This window comes from Delphinus delphis, chromosome 1 (genome assembly GCF_949987515.2).
Source record: "Delphinus delphis chromosome 1, mDelDel1.2, whole genome shotgun sequence".
Taxonomy (NCBI): Eukaryota; Metazoa; Chordata; class Mammalia; order Artiodactyla; family Delphinidae; genus Delphinus; species Delphinus delphis.
The window spans coordinates 342,784-358,633 of record NC_082683.1 but is presented as its reverse complement, the minus strand read 5'-3'; the positions used below and the strand labels follow the sequence as shown (position 1 = coordinate 358,633).

The following is a 15,850-nucleotide window of genomic DNA, read 5'->3' as shown; positions in this document are numbered from 1 at the left end:
GCCCCTGCCCGGCCAGGGGGCAGAGCGGAGAGTCTGTCTTCACGGGACACCCCGCCCCAGGCACATGCCCAGGTGCTCATGGGAGCACACATCCCGGCATGTGGAGCCAGCGCCACACACGCGTGCTGCACACACGGCTGGTGCACGCTCCCAGGCACACGCCACCCCCAGGGCACCGGGCAGGGCTCGCCCAGCGGCACGTGTTCGGTCTGCTCAGGTGGCTTGCAGCACAGACGTTTACCCTCTGCTAGTCCTGGAGGCTGGATGTCCAGAGACCGAGGAGTGGGCAGCGTTGGTGTTTCCTGAGGCCTTTTTCCTCCCTGTGTCCTCACGTGGTCGTGCCCTGTTCGTGTCTGTGCCCTGCCCTCTTCCTCTTGTAGGGACACCAGTCACACTGGATCAGGCCCACCCTGTGACCCCACCCAGCCTTTATGGCCTCCTGAGAGGCCCCGGTCTCCCAGTACAGCTGCACGGGGATCAAGCTTCCACGTGTGGGTTTAGGGCACTAACGTGGATTCAGATGCCTGCTGTGTTCAAGGACGCTCAGCTGCTCTCTCCCTCTCACACCAGCACACACCCTCACGTGCTTGCGCACCCACTGTGGGCACTGGTCATGAGGCATCTGACCCACCAGGGTTGCTGGCATTGGTCCGAGCTAGTTTTGGACACTTGGGCCAGTGACCATGCTCTGGAGCCCTGGACACCACCAGCCCTCCCCCTGCACCTGATGCCTGACCCAGTGTGCTGCCCTGGCTCGCCCATGTGCTCCGGGCACCCTTTTGTGGGGCAGGGGTGAGGACTGGCCTCAGGGTGAGCCCCCCGCTCCTCTTCAGGGCTCTGCCCTGCAGAGAGGGGGGCGCCCAGGAGGAGTGAGCCAGGTGGAGGGATCCCAAGACCACCCCGGTCTGGGCAGCTTGGCCAGGCTGGGCAGGGCAGGGGGACAGCCAGGATGCCTGGCGGAAGGGGCTCCAGTTTCCTGTGAGACAGGAGTAGGAGGGGTCCGGGGGAGGGGTCAGTGCAGACCGGCTGGGCTGGAGGACCTGGCCTGGTGGCCCTGGCAGGGGTCAGGGGGCTGCGGGTCCTCACTCAGGCCCCGGATCTGCACACTGCAGCTGCTGGCTGGGCCGAGCCTGAGGCCCACGGCCGTTATCGCAGGGTTGGGGGCCTTGGCGCCCAGGGCAGAAGAGAAGCCCAGGACCGGGACACAGGCTGCCTTCCAGTGCTTCCTGGGGCCTCCTTCCTCCTGGTCCCCTCCTCCTGCCCTCCCCACCCCTCCCCCGCAGCCCTTATAGCCACATCCTGCAAGGAAAAACCCCAGACTCCCGAGCTGTGGGGCTGAGAGCAGCCGAGAATGCGCGTGGGAGCCCAGCCACCCAGGGCGCCGGGCTCGGCCTTCCTGCTCCTGGGGCTCGCGCTGGGCGCTGCGGCCCAGCTCAACTGTGTTGGGGACACCTACCCCAGTGGCAGCAGGTGCTGTAAGGAGTGCCAGCCAGGTGAGTGGCCTGGACGTGGAGTGGGGGAGGGGTGCCTACAGGGACCCAGGATGAGGAGACGGGGTCAGGGGACACAGGGACCTACAGATGGGGTCACGTGGTGAGGCACCGTGGGGCGAGTGGACTTAGGGCAAGCGGGTGACCTGGAGCCACGCCTGGGATGGGATGGTGGGCCAGCCAGAGGCGGTCGGGGGCTGCTGTGGGGAAGGCCAGGCTGTGGGGAGCTCTGAGCCCGGCCTCCCGTGGCAGGTTATGGGATGGAGAGCCGCTGCAACCACGCCCGGGACACGGTGTGCCGTCCGTGTGAGCCCGGCTTCTACAACGAGGCAGTCAACTACGAGGCCTGCAAGCCCTGCACACAGTGCAACCAGAGTGAGCACCGCCAGGCGCCCCGGCCCCGCTGGTACCCACTTCACACGGGGCCTCGGAGCAAACTCCAGACCACGCCGGGGCCTGCCCTCCCCTGCCCCAGAGTACCACAGTCAGCTGAGGCCACCCACGGGGCTCCTCCCCCTCCCAGAGGCTGAGTGGGTGAGACCCAGAGTCAAGGACCACAGAGGGTCCTGAGCAGGCTGGAGGAGGGGTGGGAAGAGCGGGCAGAGCTGCCACGGGGTGACCCCTGGGGCTGTGTGGCCAAGAGGGACATGGCATCCGGGGATGGGAGAGGACCAGAGGCCACCCAGCTGCAAGGGGGCAGCTGGCCCTGGGGAGATAGCTGCAGACCCTCAGCCTCGGTCCCCCAGCCTGCTCTGTGTCTCTGGCCTCCCCACTGACTGCGCCCACCCTACCCGACCCCCAGGAAGTGGGAGCGAGCCCAAGCAGAGATGCACACCCACGAGAGACACGGTCTGCGGCTGCAGGCCGGGCACCCAGCCCCAGGACGGCTATGGCTACAAGCGTGGAGTTGGTGAGGGGTGCCTCTGGAACCATGTGGAAGGAGCATGTCCCTCACACGCTGTCACCTCCCCTCAGCACCCCGACCCCAGGCTTGGCTGAGTGCCCTCTCCCCCAGGCAGGTCAGGCCAAGACAGGGGCTGGGGGGCTCCCAGGTCGTGGCCAGTGGATGGCATGTAGGCAGAGAGGGGCTGCTGGAGGCCCTGGGGGGGGTGAGCGTCTGGGCCCCCCAGGGGTGGCAGATGGGCAGAGCCTGCTGACTCTGTTGCAGACTGTGCCCCGTGCCCACCAGGACACTTCTCCCCGGGCAACGACCAGGCCTGCCAGCCCTGGACCAAGTGAGTGTCCCTGGGGCTGGACGGTTTGGGTGGCCTGGGGTCTGGGAGCCAGGGGTCAGGTCTGGGAGTAGGAAGCTGATGGCTGGGAGCTCCGGGGCCCGGCACCCCGTGACCCCTTCCCCCCCATGTTAGCACCCCCACCCCCCTGACGTTGGTCCCTGCCCCGCCCCCACGACCCCTGCTCGGCCCTGACCCAGCCTCCTCCCACTGACCTTCCTGCTGGGCTGGAGCGGGGAGGCCGTGAGACCCCAGCCCAGCCCGGGAGGGTGTGAGACCCTCACTCATTCACAGCTGAGAGGCCCCCGTCCTTGTTGAGCTGACCTGGTGGGGGCAGGAAAAGAGCAGGCAGGGGTTTGGGAGAGAGGGGTGCAGGCGGGAACAGGTCAGGGGAGCGGGTGTGGGAAGCAGGCTGAGAAGGCAGGGGAGGCCGGGGGAGGCCCAGGCTCCTGGGGGGTGGCAGGGACCTTGGCCTCTCTCCTCGCCGCCTTTGGGCTGGACTCTGATGCTGCCTGAGTGACCTGCTGTGGACCCCTGTCACCCCTCACATCTCCCTGGTCCTGCCCCAGTTCTCGGCCCATCCCACTGGTGGGGGACGAGTGGGGTGGGGGACATTCTGGCCTGATCAACACCCCTGCCCCGCTCAGCTGCACCTCATTAGGAAAGCGAACACTGCAGGCGGCCAGCAACAGCTCGGACGCTGTCTGTGAGGACAGGAGCCCCCGACTCACACCCGCCTGGGAGACCCAGGGCCCCGCAGCCCGGTCCACCCCTGCTCAGCCCACCACTACCTGGCCGAGGGCCTCACAGGGGCCCTCCACGCCCCACGCAGAGCCCCCCAAGGGTAAGGGGGCCTGGCCCTCCCCCAACGCAAGGGGGGTGGGGTGGCGGGGAGGGTGGGTGGAGCTGCCCGCTGGCCAGGTGCGGCCCTCCTGCGGTGGACTCCTTCCCTGGTGGACCCCACCCCAGCGGGCCCTGCCTCCCCGCAGGCCCTGAGCTGGCCGCTGTCCTGGGCCTGGGCCTGGGCCTGGGCCTGCTTGGCCCCGTGGCTGCCGCGCTGGCCTTGCTCCTGCACCACAGGGCCTGGAGGCCGATGCCCAACGCCCCCAAGCCCCCCGGTGAGTGTTCTCGGTGGGCCCCAGAGTGCGCTGCCTGCGGGAGGCTGGGACCCCGCCCACCTCCCGCCCCCCACCCCTCACCCCTTCCTCCTCCGCAGGGGCAAACAGCTTCCGGACCCCCATCCAAGAGGAGCATGCCGATGCCAACTCCAGCCTGGCCAAGATCTGAGCAACGTCCACTGGCGTAGAAGCCGGCACCCCCTCCGCAGGCCGGGGCCCCCAGACGCAGGCCGTCCCACCCGTCACCCCCGGACCCTGGCGCCCTGTCCCCCCGCCCTGTGCCGTTTTAGGCGCTCCTGGGCTGGCACCCTGGGCCCTGCTATGTATGCTGTGCGTACTCCCCACCCAGGGTGGCCCCAATAAACGACGTTGGCAAATGTGGGCCTCTGACTAGGCACCAGTGGTCTGAGGGCTGCACACACGGGGGCTGGCTGTGGGGTAGGGGCTCCCCTGGCTCCCTCAGAGACCTGGGGCTGCTGTCCTGCTCGCTGGGTACCTCCCAGCGCCTCTGGGGAGCGTGGCAGCCAAAATAAGTGCATGGGGAGCCGCGAGCCCTGCCTGGCAAGCGCGATGCTAGCCCGGCCCGACGGACCCCACGCACCCACTCTGGGGAGCCGCGAGCCCTGCCTGGCAAGCGCGATGCTAGCCCGGCCCGGTGGACCCCACGCACCCACTCTGGGGAGCCGCGAGCCTGCCTGGCAAGCGCGATGCTAGCCCGGCCCGGTGGACCCCACGCACCCACTCTGGGGCTACTTGGGAGGGCCTGGCAGGGGCTGCTGGGTGGGAGGGAGCCCTGAGGAGGCCCTGGTCCCAAAGGGGGTTTTAGGACAACCCCTCAGGGTCTCTGGGGCCCCTCCCAGGAGAGGGCACGAGCGTCTGTTTCTTCTCAAGCCCCACGCCCTGTTAGACCTGAGTGTGTGGTGACCCTGGGACCCCCACTGATGCCTGCAGGGCCCCCGAGTCCCTCAGGGAAACTGGAGGCTTCTGACTGGGCTGGCCTTTCGTCCACCCTGGGCGCGAACAAAACGTGCAGCTTTATGTGAAAAGGTTCCCAGGCGGGAAACCCAAGCGTGCGTGAGCACCAGCGTGGGCTGTGCGAGGCCGAGTGGTCGGACAGGCCCGCTGGCTGGCACTGGGGGCAGTCCCTGCTCTGGCAGCTGCGCAGACTTGGGGCCGAGCCCGCCCTGGGGACACCGGGCTGAGCCGTGGGCTGTGGCCCGCCACCCCTCCCCCCCCACAGCGCCCCTCCGCGCAGGCGAGGTGGGCGGGTTAAACGGCTCATCTAAGGCCGGAGCCGTGGGCCAGCGAGGAAACGCTCCACAGCCCACAGGCAGCCCATAGTTTGCGCCCTCGGGGTTTCTGATAGATTTAAGAGCTACTGCTAACCGAAATAAAAGACCACCGAGGTGCTGGGCGGGGGGTCAGGCGTGGGGTGGGGGTGGGAGGTGGGAGCAGAGAAATGCGACAGCCCGAGGCCCCCCACCGGTGGACCTGGCAAAGATGCACACCTCTGAGCTCCCAGCCTGCTACCTCCCTTCACCCACCTGTGGGCCAGGACTGGGCATCATCCCACAGGCCAGTGCCCTCACGGCGGCCAAAGGTCCGCCCCTGACACGTGTGCTGCCCCCCCCCGCCCCCCAGCTGGCTTTCTCCGCAGAGCTGCCCTGGAGGCCCTCCCACCTCTCCTCAAACCTCTGAACCCTGGCTGGTCCCTTGGACCTCCCGGGGGCAAAGGGGAGACCGAACCATCCACGTGTTCTTGGAAAGATCTCGGGTTGCAGCAGTGAACACAATACGTCCTCTCTGCCCTGGAAACGGGCAGCAAACAAGCACCACTGGCCTGGGGCCTGTGGTCCCTGGGCAGTGTGCAGGCTGTGCAGAGAAGCTAAGGGACCTGATGAAGGGGCCTGGGGGAGGGGCCAGATCCTTGGGGAATGGAAGGTCGAAGGTCGTGGGCTTCCTCCCCAGACTTCCCAGCTGCGAGCCCCCCACCTTGCCCCCAGCCTGGTGGCTCCACCTCTGAAAGCTGACGGGTGGGTGGAAGGAGGTTGGTCACCTTCACTTTCCTCGGTTGCTGCCGCTAAGCACGCTCTCCACTCCTGTCTCTGCTGACAACCGCCCCTCCCGTGTGAAACCCCGCCAGAGCTCCCCCCACCCCCCGGGGGGCCCACAGGCACCCACCCTGGCTCCTCCCTGCTCCAGGGCCCCACCTGGCTCCCCATCCTGCCCCACAGCCCTCCAGGTTAACCCCTGGACTCTGCTTGGGACCCTCTGCCCCCTGGACGCGCGTCACTTGTGTGAGCTGAGACAAATGATGAAAAATGTGACGAGCTGCTCAAAGAGGATAGGAAAATACCGCGAGCAGATAGAAACCATCTCCCCCGCAGCGCCCGGTTACAGAAGCTCGCGGTAACCCAGTGCCTGTGTGGGAGGGGCCTTCCGGAGCCTCAGGGACAGGAGAGCAGGCGCAGGCCCCCAACCCCGACGGCGCTTTTGCCTCTTGTTACACACAGCCCTGCCTCTGGTTTCCTGCTGCTGCGGGTGGCAGCCCCCCTCGGGCAGACAGCTGCCCCCTGGTGCCTGATGGGCTGGCCCAGCTTTCAGAAGGGCCAACAGATATGATCTTGTCAGACAAACGTCATTTGTAGGGGATTTATCATATTTTCTCAGGCGCTTACCAGAATTGGGGTGATGCCGTCCTGGTACAGACCGGACTGCTCAGGCCTTGAACATGGGCAGAAGGGCCAGGACTGCTGAGTTCTCCACTCCTGACCTTTCCCTGGGGTCCCGGGATGGCTCAGACCCTCCTCCCCATCTAGGAGCTGAGCCGAGGCCTGGGGGGTCCTCAGACAGGGTGGCCTCACCTTACCCCCTAGCAGCCAGAGCTGTCCTGGAGACCCCTCCCTCTCCTGCAGGGCCCAGCTGCTTCTCTGAGGAGGGCCCTGCGCATCCTGGGACTTGAAAACGATAGTTGAGTCACAAAACTGCTAATCCCTGTCATTTTCCTCTGAAAAGGACAGATGCCCCATCAGGCGAGGCGGCAGCTGCAGGTCTCAGAGGGTCTCAAACCAAGTCTTCTGGGTCTGCCCAGGTCACCAGGTCACAGCCGGCAACACACCTCCAGCCGGTGGGCGCCACCAGAATCACATTCCTGGCACCCCACTGCCCACCCCTGCAGCGTTCCCAGAGGTCTCCACCCGCTGCCCCTGTACCAAGCCTCAACTGGAGGGCTGAGAAATCTGGGGAGGCTTCCTGGGGGAGGCCGGGCCCCCAAGCCCTTTGGTGCCAGGTGGGGAAACTGAGGCTCAGACAGACAAGAGACAGTCTCACGGTGAGTTGGAGGCTCTCTGTGGCTCAAGAGCTCCGTCGGGGCCGGCCTTCCACATCCTCCAGGATGACTGGATTTGTGTGGGGAGATCTGGGTTGACATCTGCCCAGCAGAGTTGCAGCCTGGGCAGCCCCCTCTTCCCCCAGTGTCAGGGTTCAATCAACGCCCTGGCCTCTCCTAGCCAGCTCTTCCCAGCAGGCATCAGCGAGGCTGCAGCCCACAAGTGTGTGTGTGGCTATGGGGGGCTTGCATGTCAAGAGCCCAGCCAGGCCCCGTTGGCCAATTTGGGGCGGGGTGGGGGGGAGCTTGTTCTAATCTCCAGAAAGGCGGGGTGCAGGGGGCTTGTCCTGACCCCTGGATGGGTTCTGAGGCTGCTCAGTGCTGGGATTCGAGGACTTCTGGTAGGTGTGGGGTGTGGGGTCTGGAGGCTTCACAGAGGACGAAGTGTCTCATCCCACCTGCTTTGGGCGTCAGAGAAGATCTTTAAAAGCCCGTGGAGTCCCCCGGAAGAAGCTGGAGGTGGGGAGGGGGCTCAGCCAGGAATGGTCCCTGCTGAGTCCACCCTTGTTGGGGGCGCACCCCACCCCAATGACTCAGGGCACTGTCTGCCACCCCGCATCCGGTGCCCACGCACACTCCAGTTCCTTCAGGCCCGGAGGCCACAAGTTTTACATAGAAAACATTTCTGACCCCCTCCCCCCGCCCCCCCCAAGGATGTGGCTGGGTATACGCGGTGTTTCCCCCGACAAGGCACACACATTTGGGTCATATTTAGTTTCCGGATAAGAATGCCCGGGCCAAAGGGCATGATCACTTAGGAATCCCCCAAGGTCACCCCCCATGTGGGTCTCCCGCATGCCCCCTCGTCCGTGGTCAGGTGCTCTGCAGCCTGTGATGGGACCTTCTCTTCTCCCTTGGGGTCCCTGTGGGCATGCCAGATCTCAGTTCCCTGACCAGGGATCGAACCCGGGCCCCTGGCAGTGAAAGCGCAGAGTCCCAACCACTGGACCACCAGAGAAGTCCCATCCCTTGAAGTTTTTAAAAAAAGAACTTATCTTTTATAGCAGTTTTAGGTTCACGGCAACAGTGAGGGGAAGCCTACCCCCCATAAATATCCCCGAAGAGTGTGCAGTTGTTACACACGACGAACCTGCACTGACAGGTCATGTCACCCAGAGTCCCTAGTTGACACCAGGGTCCCTCCGTGCGGTGCGTCCTGTGCTTTGGACAGACGTGACAACACGTGCCCACTGCTGAAATCCCCAGAGCAGTCTCACTGCCCCAAACCTCTGCCCATGCCCTGGATTCCGAGTCGCAGAGTCTTGGGGGGTCCCCCATGGGAACAATTCCTCGGGACCCCTTGGGGAGTGGCAGAGGCGGGGCGGCCTGCGGGGCGGGGTCTGGGCGTGTTCGGAAGGGGCCGGCCTCCTAAAACCGCGGAGCCGCGCGCGGCCATGGGTGCCGCGGGTGCCATGGGGGTGAGGGTCGCGCGCGTGGCCCTGTGCGGCGTCGCGCTGCTCTGCGCGCTGGGCCTGGCCCAGCACCCCCCCGGGGGTCTGAGCTGCGACCCCGGCCGCCATCTGCATGGGACGGGGACCAGCGCGCGCTGCTGCCGCTCGTGCACCCCAGGTAAGGCGGGCCGGGAGCCCCTGCGCGGAGGGCAGAGCGCTGCGCCCCGTCCCCCCGTAGTTTTCCGAGTCCAGAGCCCTGATCCCAGCGCAATCCGGGGAGGCGGAAGCCGCCCAGACCGGGCCAGTGGCCTGGGGGGTGGGGGGTGGGCGGGGGCAAGGAGTGTAGGAGCCTTCCCCAAGGCAGGTCTGACGTCCCAAGGTGGAGGAGGGCTGTCCCCGTTCCTTCCGAGTGGGGAGTGAGCCCTTGGCCATCACTCAGGCCACTTCTTGCCCAGTTTAGGGTTGCACCCCTCTTTCTCCCAGCTCCCTGCCTCAGACCTGCATCTATGGGTGAGGGGCAGGTGAAATGGGTCAGTTTGGGGACAGATATTGCAGGGAAAACACCCAGAGTGTCCCCCTGCCAGGACCTGGGGAGTGGGAAGGGGGCTCTGAGAGTCCAGGTCTCAGTGCGGCGGAGCCATGGACGGCGGTCAGGGAGGGACGGGCAGGCTGCCTCAAGGGTCCTGGCAGCTGAGGGCAGTGCAGGACCCAGACAGGGGAGGGGGAGTAGGTCTCCCAGGAAGGAACGGCTCAGGGTCACATGCCGAGTCATGGCCACCATGGGTGGAAGCAGCTTGGGACGGTTGGGGGATGCAGCCAGGCCTGGTGAGTGGAGGAGCTGGGCGCCCAGGAGGGAGGGACACAGCTGGGCCGAGCCAGGGTCCTGGCTCCCAGACAGGTGTGCTGCCCGCTGGGGCTGCCCTGCCACCCCCATTTCCCTGGAGGGCCAGGAGGGGGGCATCCAGGGGAGGGCGGCTCAGCCCAGCTGCTGAGAGGGCTGCTTGCCCCCTGCCAGCTGAGGGGGTCTGTCCCGAGCCGGACTGCCAGTGTATCCAGCCTGAGTTCCACTGTGGAGACCCCCAGTGTAAGAGCTGCAAGTACTACTCCTGTCCGCCTGGCCAGGGGGCGTGGCCTGTAGGTAAGTGGCAGGTGGGGGTGGCCCGGGCAGGCCAGGTGTGCAAGGAAGCTCGCAAGTGGTGGGCACGGACACGTCCTCCGGGCAGGTGGGCGCCAGCACTGGGGGTCTTGCAGCACCCTGGCGGGGTAGGGGGGCGCTCTCTGGCTTTAGCATCTCAGCCCACATTGGGGTCACAGTGCCTCCTGTTGGTGTGGCTCTGGGAGCCTTTCCTTCTCTCTCTTGGCCTGAGCTTCTCCATCCAGAGACGATGCCCCTAAGCGCTGGTTGTGAGGAACAGTGGGGGTATCCAGAGGCTGTCTGGCCCTTAGGCCCTGGCTCTGACTACGCCCAGGTCCTGCACTCACCCTGACCCGATGCGGGGGCGCCTGGCTGAGCACATGTGGGCCGGGAGAGTGAGGGCGGAGGGGGGGCTGTGTGAGGTTGGATGGCGCCGGGCCTAGAGGCAGGTGGGGCAGAGCCTCACCCCTCTCTCCGGGACCCTCCCCGGTCTCCCGCCTTCCGGCCTCCGGACCGAGCGAAGGCCCAGCCTAGCTCTTGCGTGGCCTCGGCTTCCACCCCTTCCTCCCACCACATACACTCTAGCCTCTGCAGGCAGGTCCCTCCCCTCCCCCATATCCCCATCAGGGACCCTCCACTGAGCCCAGAGTCATGGCCTGCCCTGCAAAGGGGCACCTGGGGGACCTGATTTATCCCAGGTCCTGGTCCTGTGGCCACCTGGGGCCCCTGTCAAACAGATGAGGTGGGGGTCTCACCTCGGCCACACCAGCTGCCCTCGCAGCCTGTGTCCGTCTGTCCCTCTGTCTCCAGGGAAGTTCAACTTCGGCTTCGAGTGCTTCGACTGTGCCGCGGGGACCTTCTCTGGGGGCCGTGAGGGCCGCTGCAAACCTTGGGCAGAGTGAGTCCTGGTGGGGACTTCCAGTGGCCGGGTGGCCCAGGTGGGCTCGAGGGTGGTGCCTCTGCTGTCCCTTCTGGTGCAGTGACCGCCCCCCCCACAATGGCTCGGAGGGCAGCAGCCTTGCTGAGGGGCTGCTCAGGTGGCCGAGGGCTGACCGAGGGCTCTGTGTCTGTGCGTCCCAGCTGCTCCAAGCTTGGGTTTCCCACTGTGTTCCCCGGGAACAAGACGCACGATGCCGTGTGCAGCCCAGGGCTGCCGCCCACGGAGCCGCGTGGCCTGCTGACCGCCGTCCTCGGCCTGGCCGCCTGCATCCTGGCCCTGACCGTGGCCCAACTCAGCCTGCACGTCTGGCAACTGAGGAGGCAGAGAGCACGGCCCCCAGGTCAGTTGTGCCCTGGGGACGGGGAGGGGGGCCCCTGCCTGCCTGCTAACCGCAGCCCCTCTGCAGAGACGCAGCTGCTCCTAGAGGCCCCGCCACCCCCGCCCGAGGACGCCTGCAGCTGCCAGCTCCCCGAGGAGGAGTGGGGCGAGCCACTGTCGGAGAACAAGGGCCGCCTGGAGGACCTGTGGGTTTGAGGCCCGGAGCGCCCGTGCCAGACCCTCCCGGAGCTGGCGCAGGCTGGCCCGCAGGAGCAAGGGCTCTGCGCCCTGCCGTGGGGCCCCGGCTCTGGGCCCGGCCCTGCTCCCCTCAATGGCGGAAACAGGTGGGGGATGGTGACAGTGACCAGTGCTCCGGATCACGCAGGAGAGGAGGCAGCTGTGGCTGAACCCCAGGGGGACAGAGGCGCACCGTGGCTGCCTGCCTCTCTTGCTGGCCCCACTGGGGTGGGGCCCGTGGCTCCTTGGTTCCCAGGACAGGAGGCCATGGGCACAGGACCTGGCTGCAGGCGGCACTCAATAAACGCTTGTCCGGTGGCCTGAGTGGCCGTGTGCTGGGAGTGGGGAGGGGACAGGCTCCGGGGTCTCCCCCGCCAGTTCTCACAGCCCCCTCCCAGCCTAGGTGGGGGGGGTGGGGTAGAAGCTAGGGCCATTCCAGTCCTAGACACAAGCCCACAGCCGAGACCACGGGGCGACCTGCTGTGCTGCACACCTGCCCTCTGTGCCGCTGGGCTGCCCCGTCCAACACTTGTCCTCCAGTGGCCTGCCTGGCACTTGTTGGGACACTGGGTTCCTTGGTGTGTGTCTGGTCTCTGGGCCACCGCTGCTCCGGCTTCTGGTTCCGGGCTGGCCGCACATCCTGCTGGCCCCATGGGGCGCCGGCCCTTGCGTCACTGGGGTCCCCAATCCGGGGCAAGGTCAGTTTCTATACCCAACACTTCTGGAGGATGTGAACAGCCTCAGAATGGCCTGGTCCCGCCCTCTCTCCAAGCCCTCCTACTGGCCTCCGTCACCTCACGGGTCCCTCGGGGCGGTCCTGGGGTCCTGCCCAGCAGAGGCGAGCAGTAGTTTTTCAGCCTCCTGACAGGGCTCTGTGGCATCCAGGGCGTGGCAGGCAGTCTCAGCAGCTGCACTCTCCAGGTGCCAGCACACCTGGCCACCTGTCTGTCTGTGGCTCAGTGCTCTAGCACAGCACCTCCCCCACCTACCATGCCCTCCCCTCCCACCTGCACGCTGCCCAGGAGAGCCCCTTGACCCCGACCCAGTCCCAGTGGGCAGGTGGGCCCAGCTCACAGAAGGCAGGTGGAGGAGAGAGGGTTCTGCGTCGCCCTCCACCCCCCACCGCATGGGGCACTGCCCACTTCCACCCCTGGAAGGAGGTGGGGGGTGGGGGGTTCTCTGGGACCACCCACAGGGGAAGGACCCCTCCCTCAGCCCCTCGGCTCCTGGCTCTGGGCAGCCCCTGGGGCCAAGTGAGCGACCTCAGGGGAGACAGCCAGGTGTTCCGGGACCTGCCTGCCACACCCCTTGGCCCCTCTGTCCTCAGGCCAGATCTCCTGTCCTGTCAACCCCTCCCCCACACACCTCTGGGTCCCTTGACTGCCCCACTCCCACGTATAGGAAAGGGGTCCCCAGCCCTGGCCCAGCCCCCTGCTGAGGCTGTGAGTCAGGTGTCGAGTGCGTTCTGCTGACGCAGCGCGGAAAGTCCTCGCGGGCGGCCTGCGTGGGACAAGCTCCCTGAACGTCAGTGCGGGGCAGCGGGGGCAGTGGGGTGAGGCGAGCGGGCGGGGGATTCCTGCCCCGCGGAGGGGCGGGGACGCTGGGACTCGCCCAGCCCAGTGGAGGGATTGGGAGAGTGAGGCCAGGCTCATGGGGAGCTCAGCGCTTCGGAAGGGCTCCGCGGAGCCACTGCCACCGGAGCCGCCACCTCCCTCCACGCTGGCCTGCTGTCAGCAGAGAGGCCTCTGCCCCACCAGGCCTGCCCGGACCCTGGTCACCGCCGCTGCATCTGCTCCCTCCCCTCTCCCTTCCTGCTGGACTCACCTCCCTCCCCAGCTGGGGTCCCACAGAGCAGGGAGGGGCTGGCTGCAGGGCCAAGGCTGGAGGCTCTGCTGGGGCACCCAGGCCCAGCGTGCACAGGCTGCCACCAGGCACTTTGGTCGGGTGGCCTGAGCAAGTCCAGGCTGGGAGGAGGGAGACCCCCCAGGGCGGCAGGAGGCGCAGGGGACTCAAGGGTGCCGGCGCGTGGGGGACGGAGGGTGCTGGTGCTGTGAGGGGCTCCCCACCCCCACTCAGGCCAGCTTCCTGGAATGGGGGCAGATATGTGCCCACCTGGGTCACCAAGCCCAAGAGGGACCCCAAGATGAGACTCTGCCCACGCCAGCTCCACACCCCTCGCTGTTTCCCCCGGGAAACCACCCCCCCCCCCCCCCCCAGCTGTAAGGTCGGATCTTAACAAACTGCATTAGGGAGCGCTCCCGGGCGAGGTGCACTGGTCCAGAGATTAGGGAGCGCTCCCGGGCGAGGTGCACTGGTCCAGAGATTAGGGAGCGCTCCCGGGCGAGGTGCACTGGTCCAGAGATTAGGGAGCGCTCCTGGGCGAGGTTCGCTGGTCCGAGAGAAAGGGGCCAGAGAAGTCGCGCCCAGGCGAGGGTCGGGCAAGATTTTATAGGGGAAGAAGGGAGAGGGGTGTGGTGAATCCGGGAGGACGCAGGGTATTCCTTATTTGTGGTCTTTTCGGGTATCCTGGGGGACCGTTAGTCCCGCCCCTCGAAAGGCGGGAAGGCTGGGCTGGGTTCAAAGTCCCCAGGTCAGTTCCTGGAACTGGGTGGTCCGGAAAGTCTCCAGGGCAGTTTCTGGAACTGGGTGGTCCGGAGAATTTCGGTCTGATACAACCTGGGAATCTGATTGCGTTCCCCTGCCTCGGGCCAGTTGGCCTTACACCAACCAGAGGGGCCCTCCAGCTGCTCCGGAAAACCACAACTCCTCCCCCTGGGGTCGGAATCCAGTGTCAGTTCAGCCTCAGATAAGGGCCTAGAGGCCGTCCCCTGTTCCCAGAAGTGCTTCCCCCGCAGCCACACCGCCTCACCTGGCTGGAAAAGGCCCCTGACCCTCCCTCTACTGAGACCTGGACTCAGCCACTGTGAGACACGGCCCCTCCGCAAGCGGACCGAGAGACCCCTGAGGGGCATAGGGAGGGAACCCACCCTAGCAGAACTGGTTGCCAGCCCCTCCCAGCCCCAGTCCTAGGGCAGCTTCAGGGGACCTTCCAAGGGCAGGTGGTCCCTGGCTGCCCCCTGGTGCTGGGATGCGAACCCATCGATCAGATAGGTCCATGGTGCTAAGTCTGGCCATTCAAGGGCCCTGACCGGGACCTGGGCCATCACTCCTCCCCGGCTCCCCCGCCACGGTTTCAGCAGCAGGGCCACTCCTCCAGCAGCTGGGCTGAGCTCCCACCCCGCTGTGGTTTGCAGGGCCTTGGACGCCCCCTTCCCACCAAGAAGTAGCCACACCTAGGTGGAGAGGCAGACATCTTCGCAGGACGCTTTGGGGCTGAGGTGCTTTCCAGAGACAGTGATTCGGGCCATGGCTGCTCCAGACCCCTCTTTTTGGAGACGCGTTCCAGGGAAGAGGGGTGTGAGGGGGGTCCTCTGAGTCCTCAGGGCTCCGTGGGCTCTTTGGCCAGGGCAGAACCCTGACTGCCAGGCGCTGAGGGAGGCCCCAGTGGCTGCCAGGGTGAGGGCCTCCAGTGGGGGCTGCAGGGATGGTGGGGGTCCCTGGGTGGTGCTGGGTCCAAGCAGGCAGACAAGGGGGAGGGGAGGCAGAGGCCCTCAGCTCTCGCCTAGGATTACGAGCTCCAGCTGCAGTGCTGGGCAGCCCCGTCCCAGGCACTAGGAGTGCCCCCTCCCCCCCCCCCCCCCCCCCCCCGCTGAGGCTGCTCCTCGAGCTGCTGCAGGGGGCCCAGCACATCATTTGCATGTCGGGGCACCTTCTACCTCCAGATGCCCAGGTGCCCCACAGCCGACAGTGCTCCAGACTCAGCTCCCTGCCCGCCTCTCCCTGGCAGCCCGCACAGTTCTGGCAAGGACACTTTGGAGCCCGATGGGGGGCTGGGTGGGGCAGGAGAGGATCCAGATGGGGGTGTGAGGGTGTGGCCGTCGCCCCTGGGGTGAATGAGTAGCAAGGAAACCTCATTTATTGAACTCCAGGCTCTGGGGGTAACCAGGCGCCCAAGAGCAGCAGACAGTCCAGGGCTTTGGGGGAGCCCGGGGGCGGAGGTCCAGTCAGGACATGCACTTCTTAGCCCACCACGGTCCCTGTGGGCCATTGCACGCACTCAGGGCCTAGGGATGATGGAGGCGGCAGGGACAGCTGCTCCCTGAGGATCGGGTCGCCTCCGTAGACACCGCCCTGACCAGCAGGGCAACAGTCCCGCCGAGGCTGGAGGAGAGCTGGAAGGTCCTGGAGCAGCACTGCTGCCACCACGGGCCACATCGTGAGCCACAGCACAGCGTGGGCAGAGGCCCCGTGGGCAGGATGTGAGGAGGGGGTGGGAGAGGCCTCAGAGATGAGACATGGGGTCTAGAGGCCCCTTGGGCGAGTTAAGGGGGTGACCCCGAGGTGACATGGCTGTGTAGTGTCCTGGATGCCAGCAAGGAAAGTGGTCCTGATCCCGAAGACACAGGCGTGGGTTTTACAAAGACCTGGGTGTGCTCTGCCCACCCAGGAGGCCACCTCTCCCTGATGGAGACGGGTCTTCAGACACAGAGCTGGCCAGCAGGCTGCAGAGGACGCAGTGCTGGGCTTGACCCCTCATGGAG

The 15,850-nt window shown here is 66.5% G+C and overlaps 2 protein-coding genes across 3 annotated transcripts; both read left to right on the top strand.

Annotated features, from left to right (window-relative positions):
• Positions 1-1,351: 1,351 nt before the first annotated feature.
• Positions 1,352-4,225, top strand: TNFRSF4 (TNF receptor superfamily member 4). Its single transcript, XM_060024148.1, has 7 exons — positions 1,352-1,493; positions 1,743-1,865; positions 2,293-2,400; positions 2,659-2,725; positions 3,370-3,566; positions 3,712-3,840; positions 3,939-4,225. Exons 1-7 carry the CDS (start codon positions 1,352-1,354, stop codon positions 4,007-4,009), a joined length of 837 nt encoding a protein of 278 aa, XP_059880131.1. The 3' UTR covers positions 4,010-4,225.
• A 4,348-nt stretch (positions 4,226-8,573) lies between these two features.
• Positions 8,574-11,587, top strand: TNFRSF18 (TNF receptor superfamily member 18). Of its 2 annotated transcripts, none has more exons than XM_060023937.1 (5): positions 8,574-8,797; positions 9,635-9,757; positions 10,565-10,652; positions 10,835-11,038; positions 11,101-11,587. In XM_060023937.1, exons 1-5 carry the CDS (start codon positions 8,623-8,625, stop codon positions 11,417-11,419), a joined length of 909 nt encoding a protein of 302 aa, XP_059879920.1. In that variant the 5' UTR covers positions 8,574-8,622; the 3' UTR covers positions 11,420-11,587. The 2 variants fall into 2 exon arrangements, with proteins under 2 accessions (XP_059879920.1, XP_059879999.1); XM_060024016.1 differs by having other exon boundaries at positions 10,835-11,034; positions 11,101-11,357.
• Positions 11,588-15,850: the final 4,263 nt, after the last annotated feature.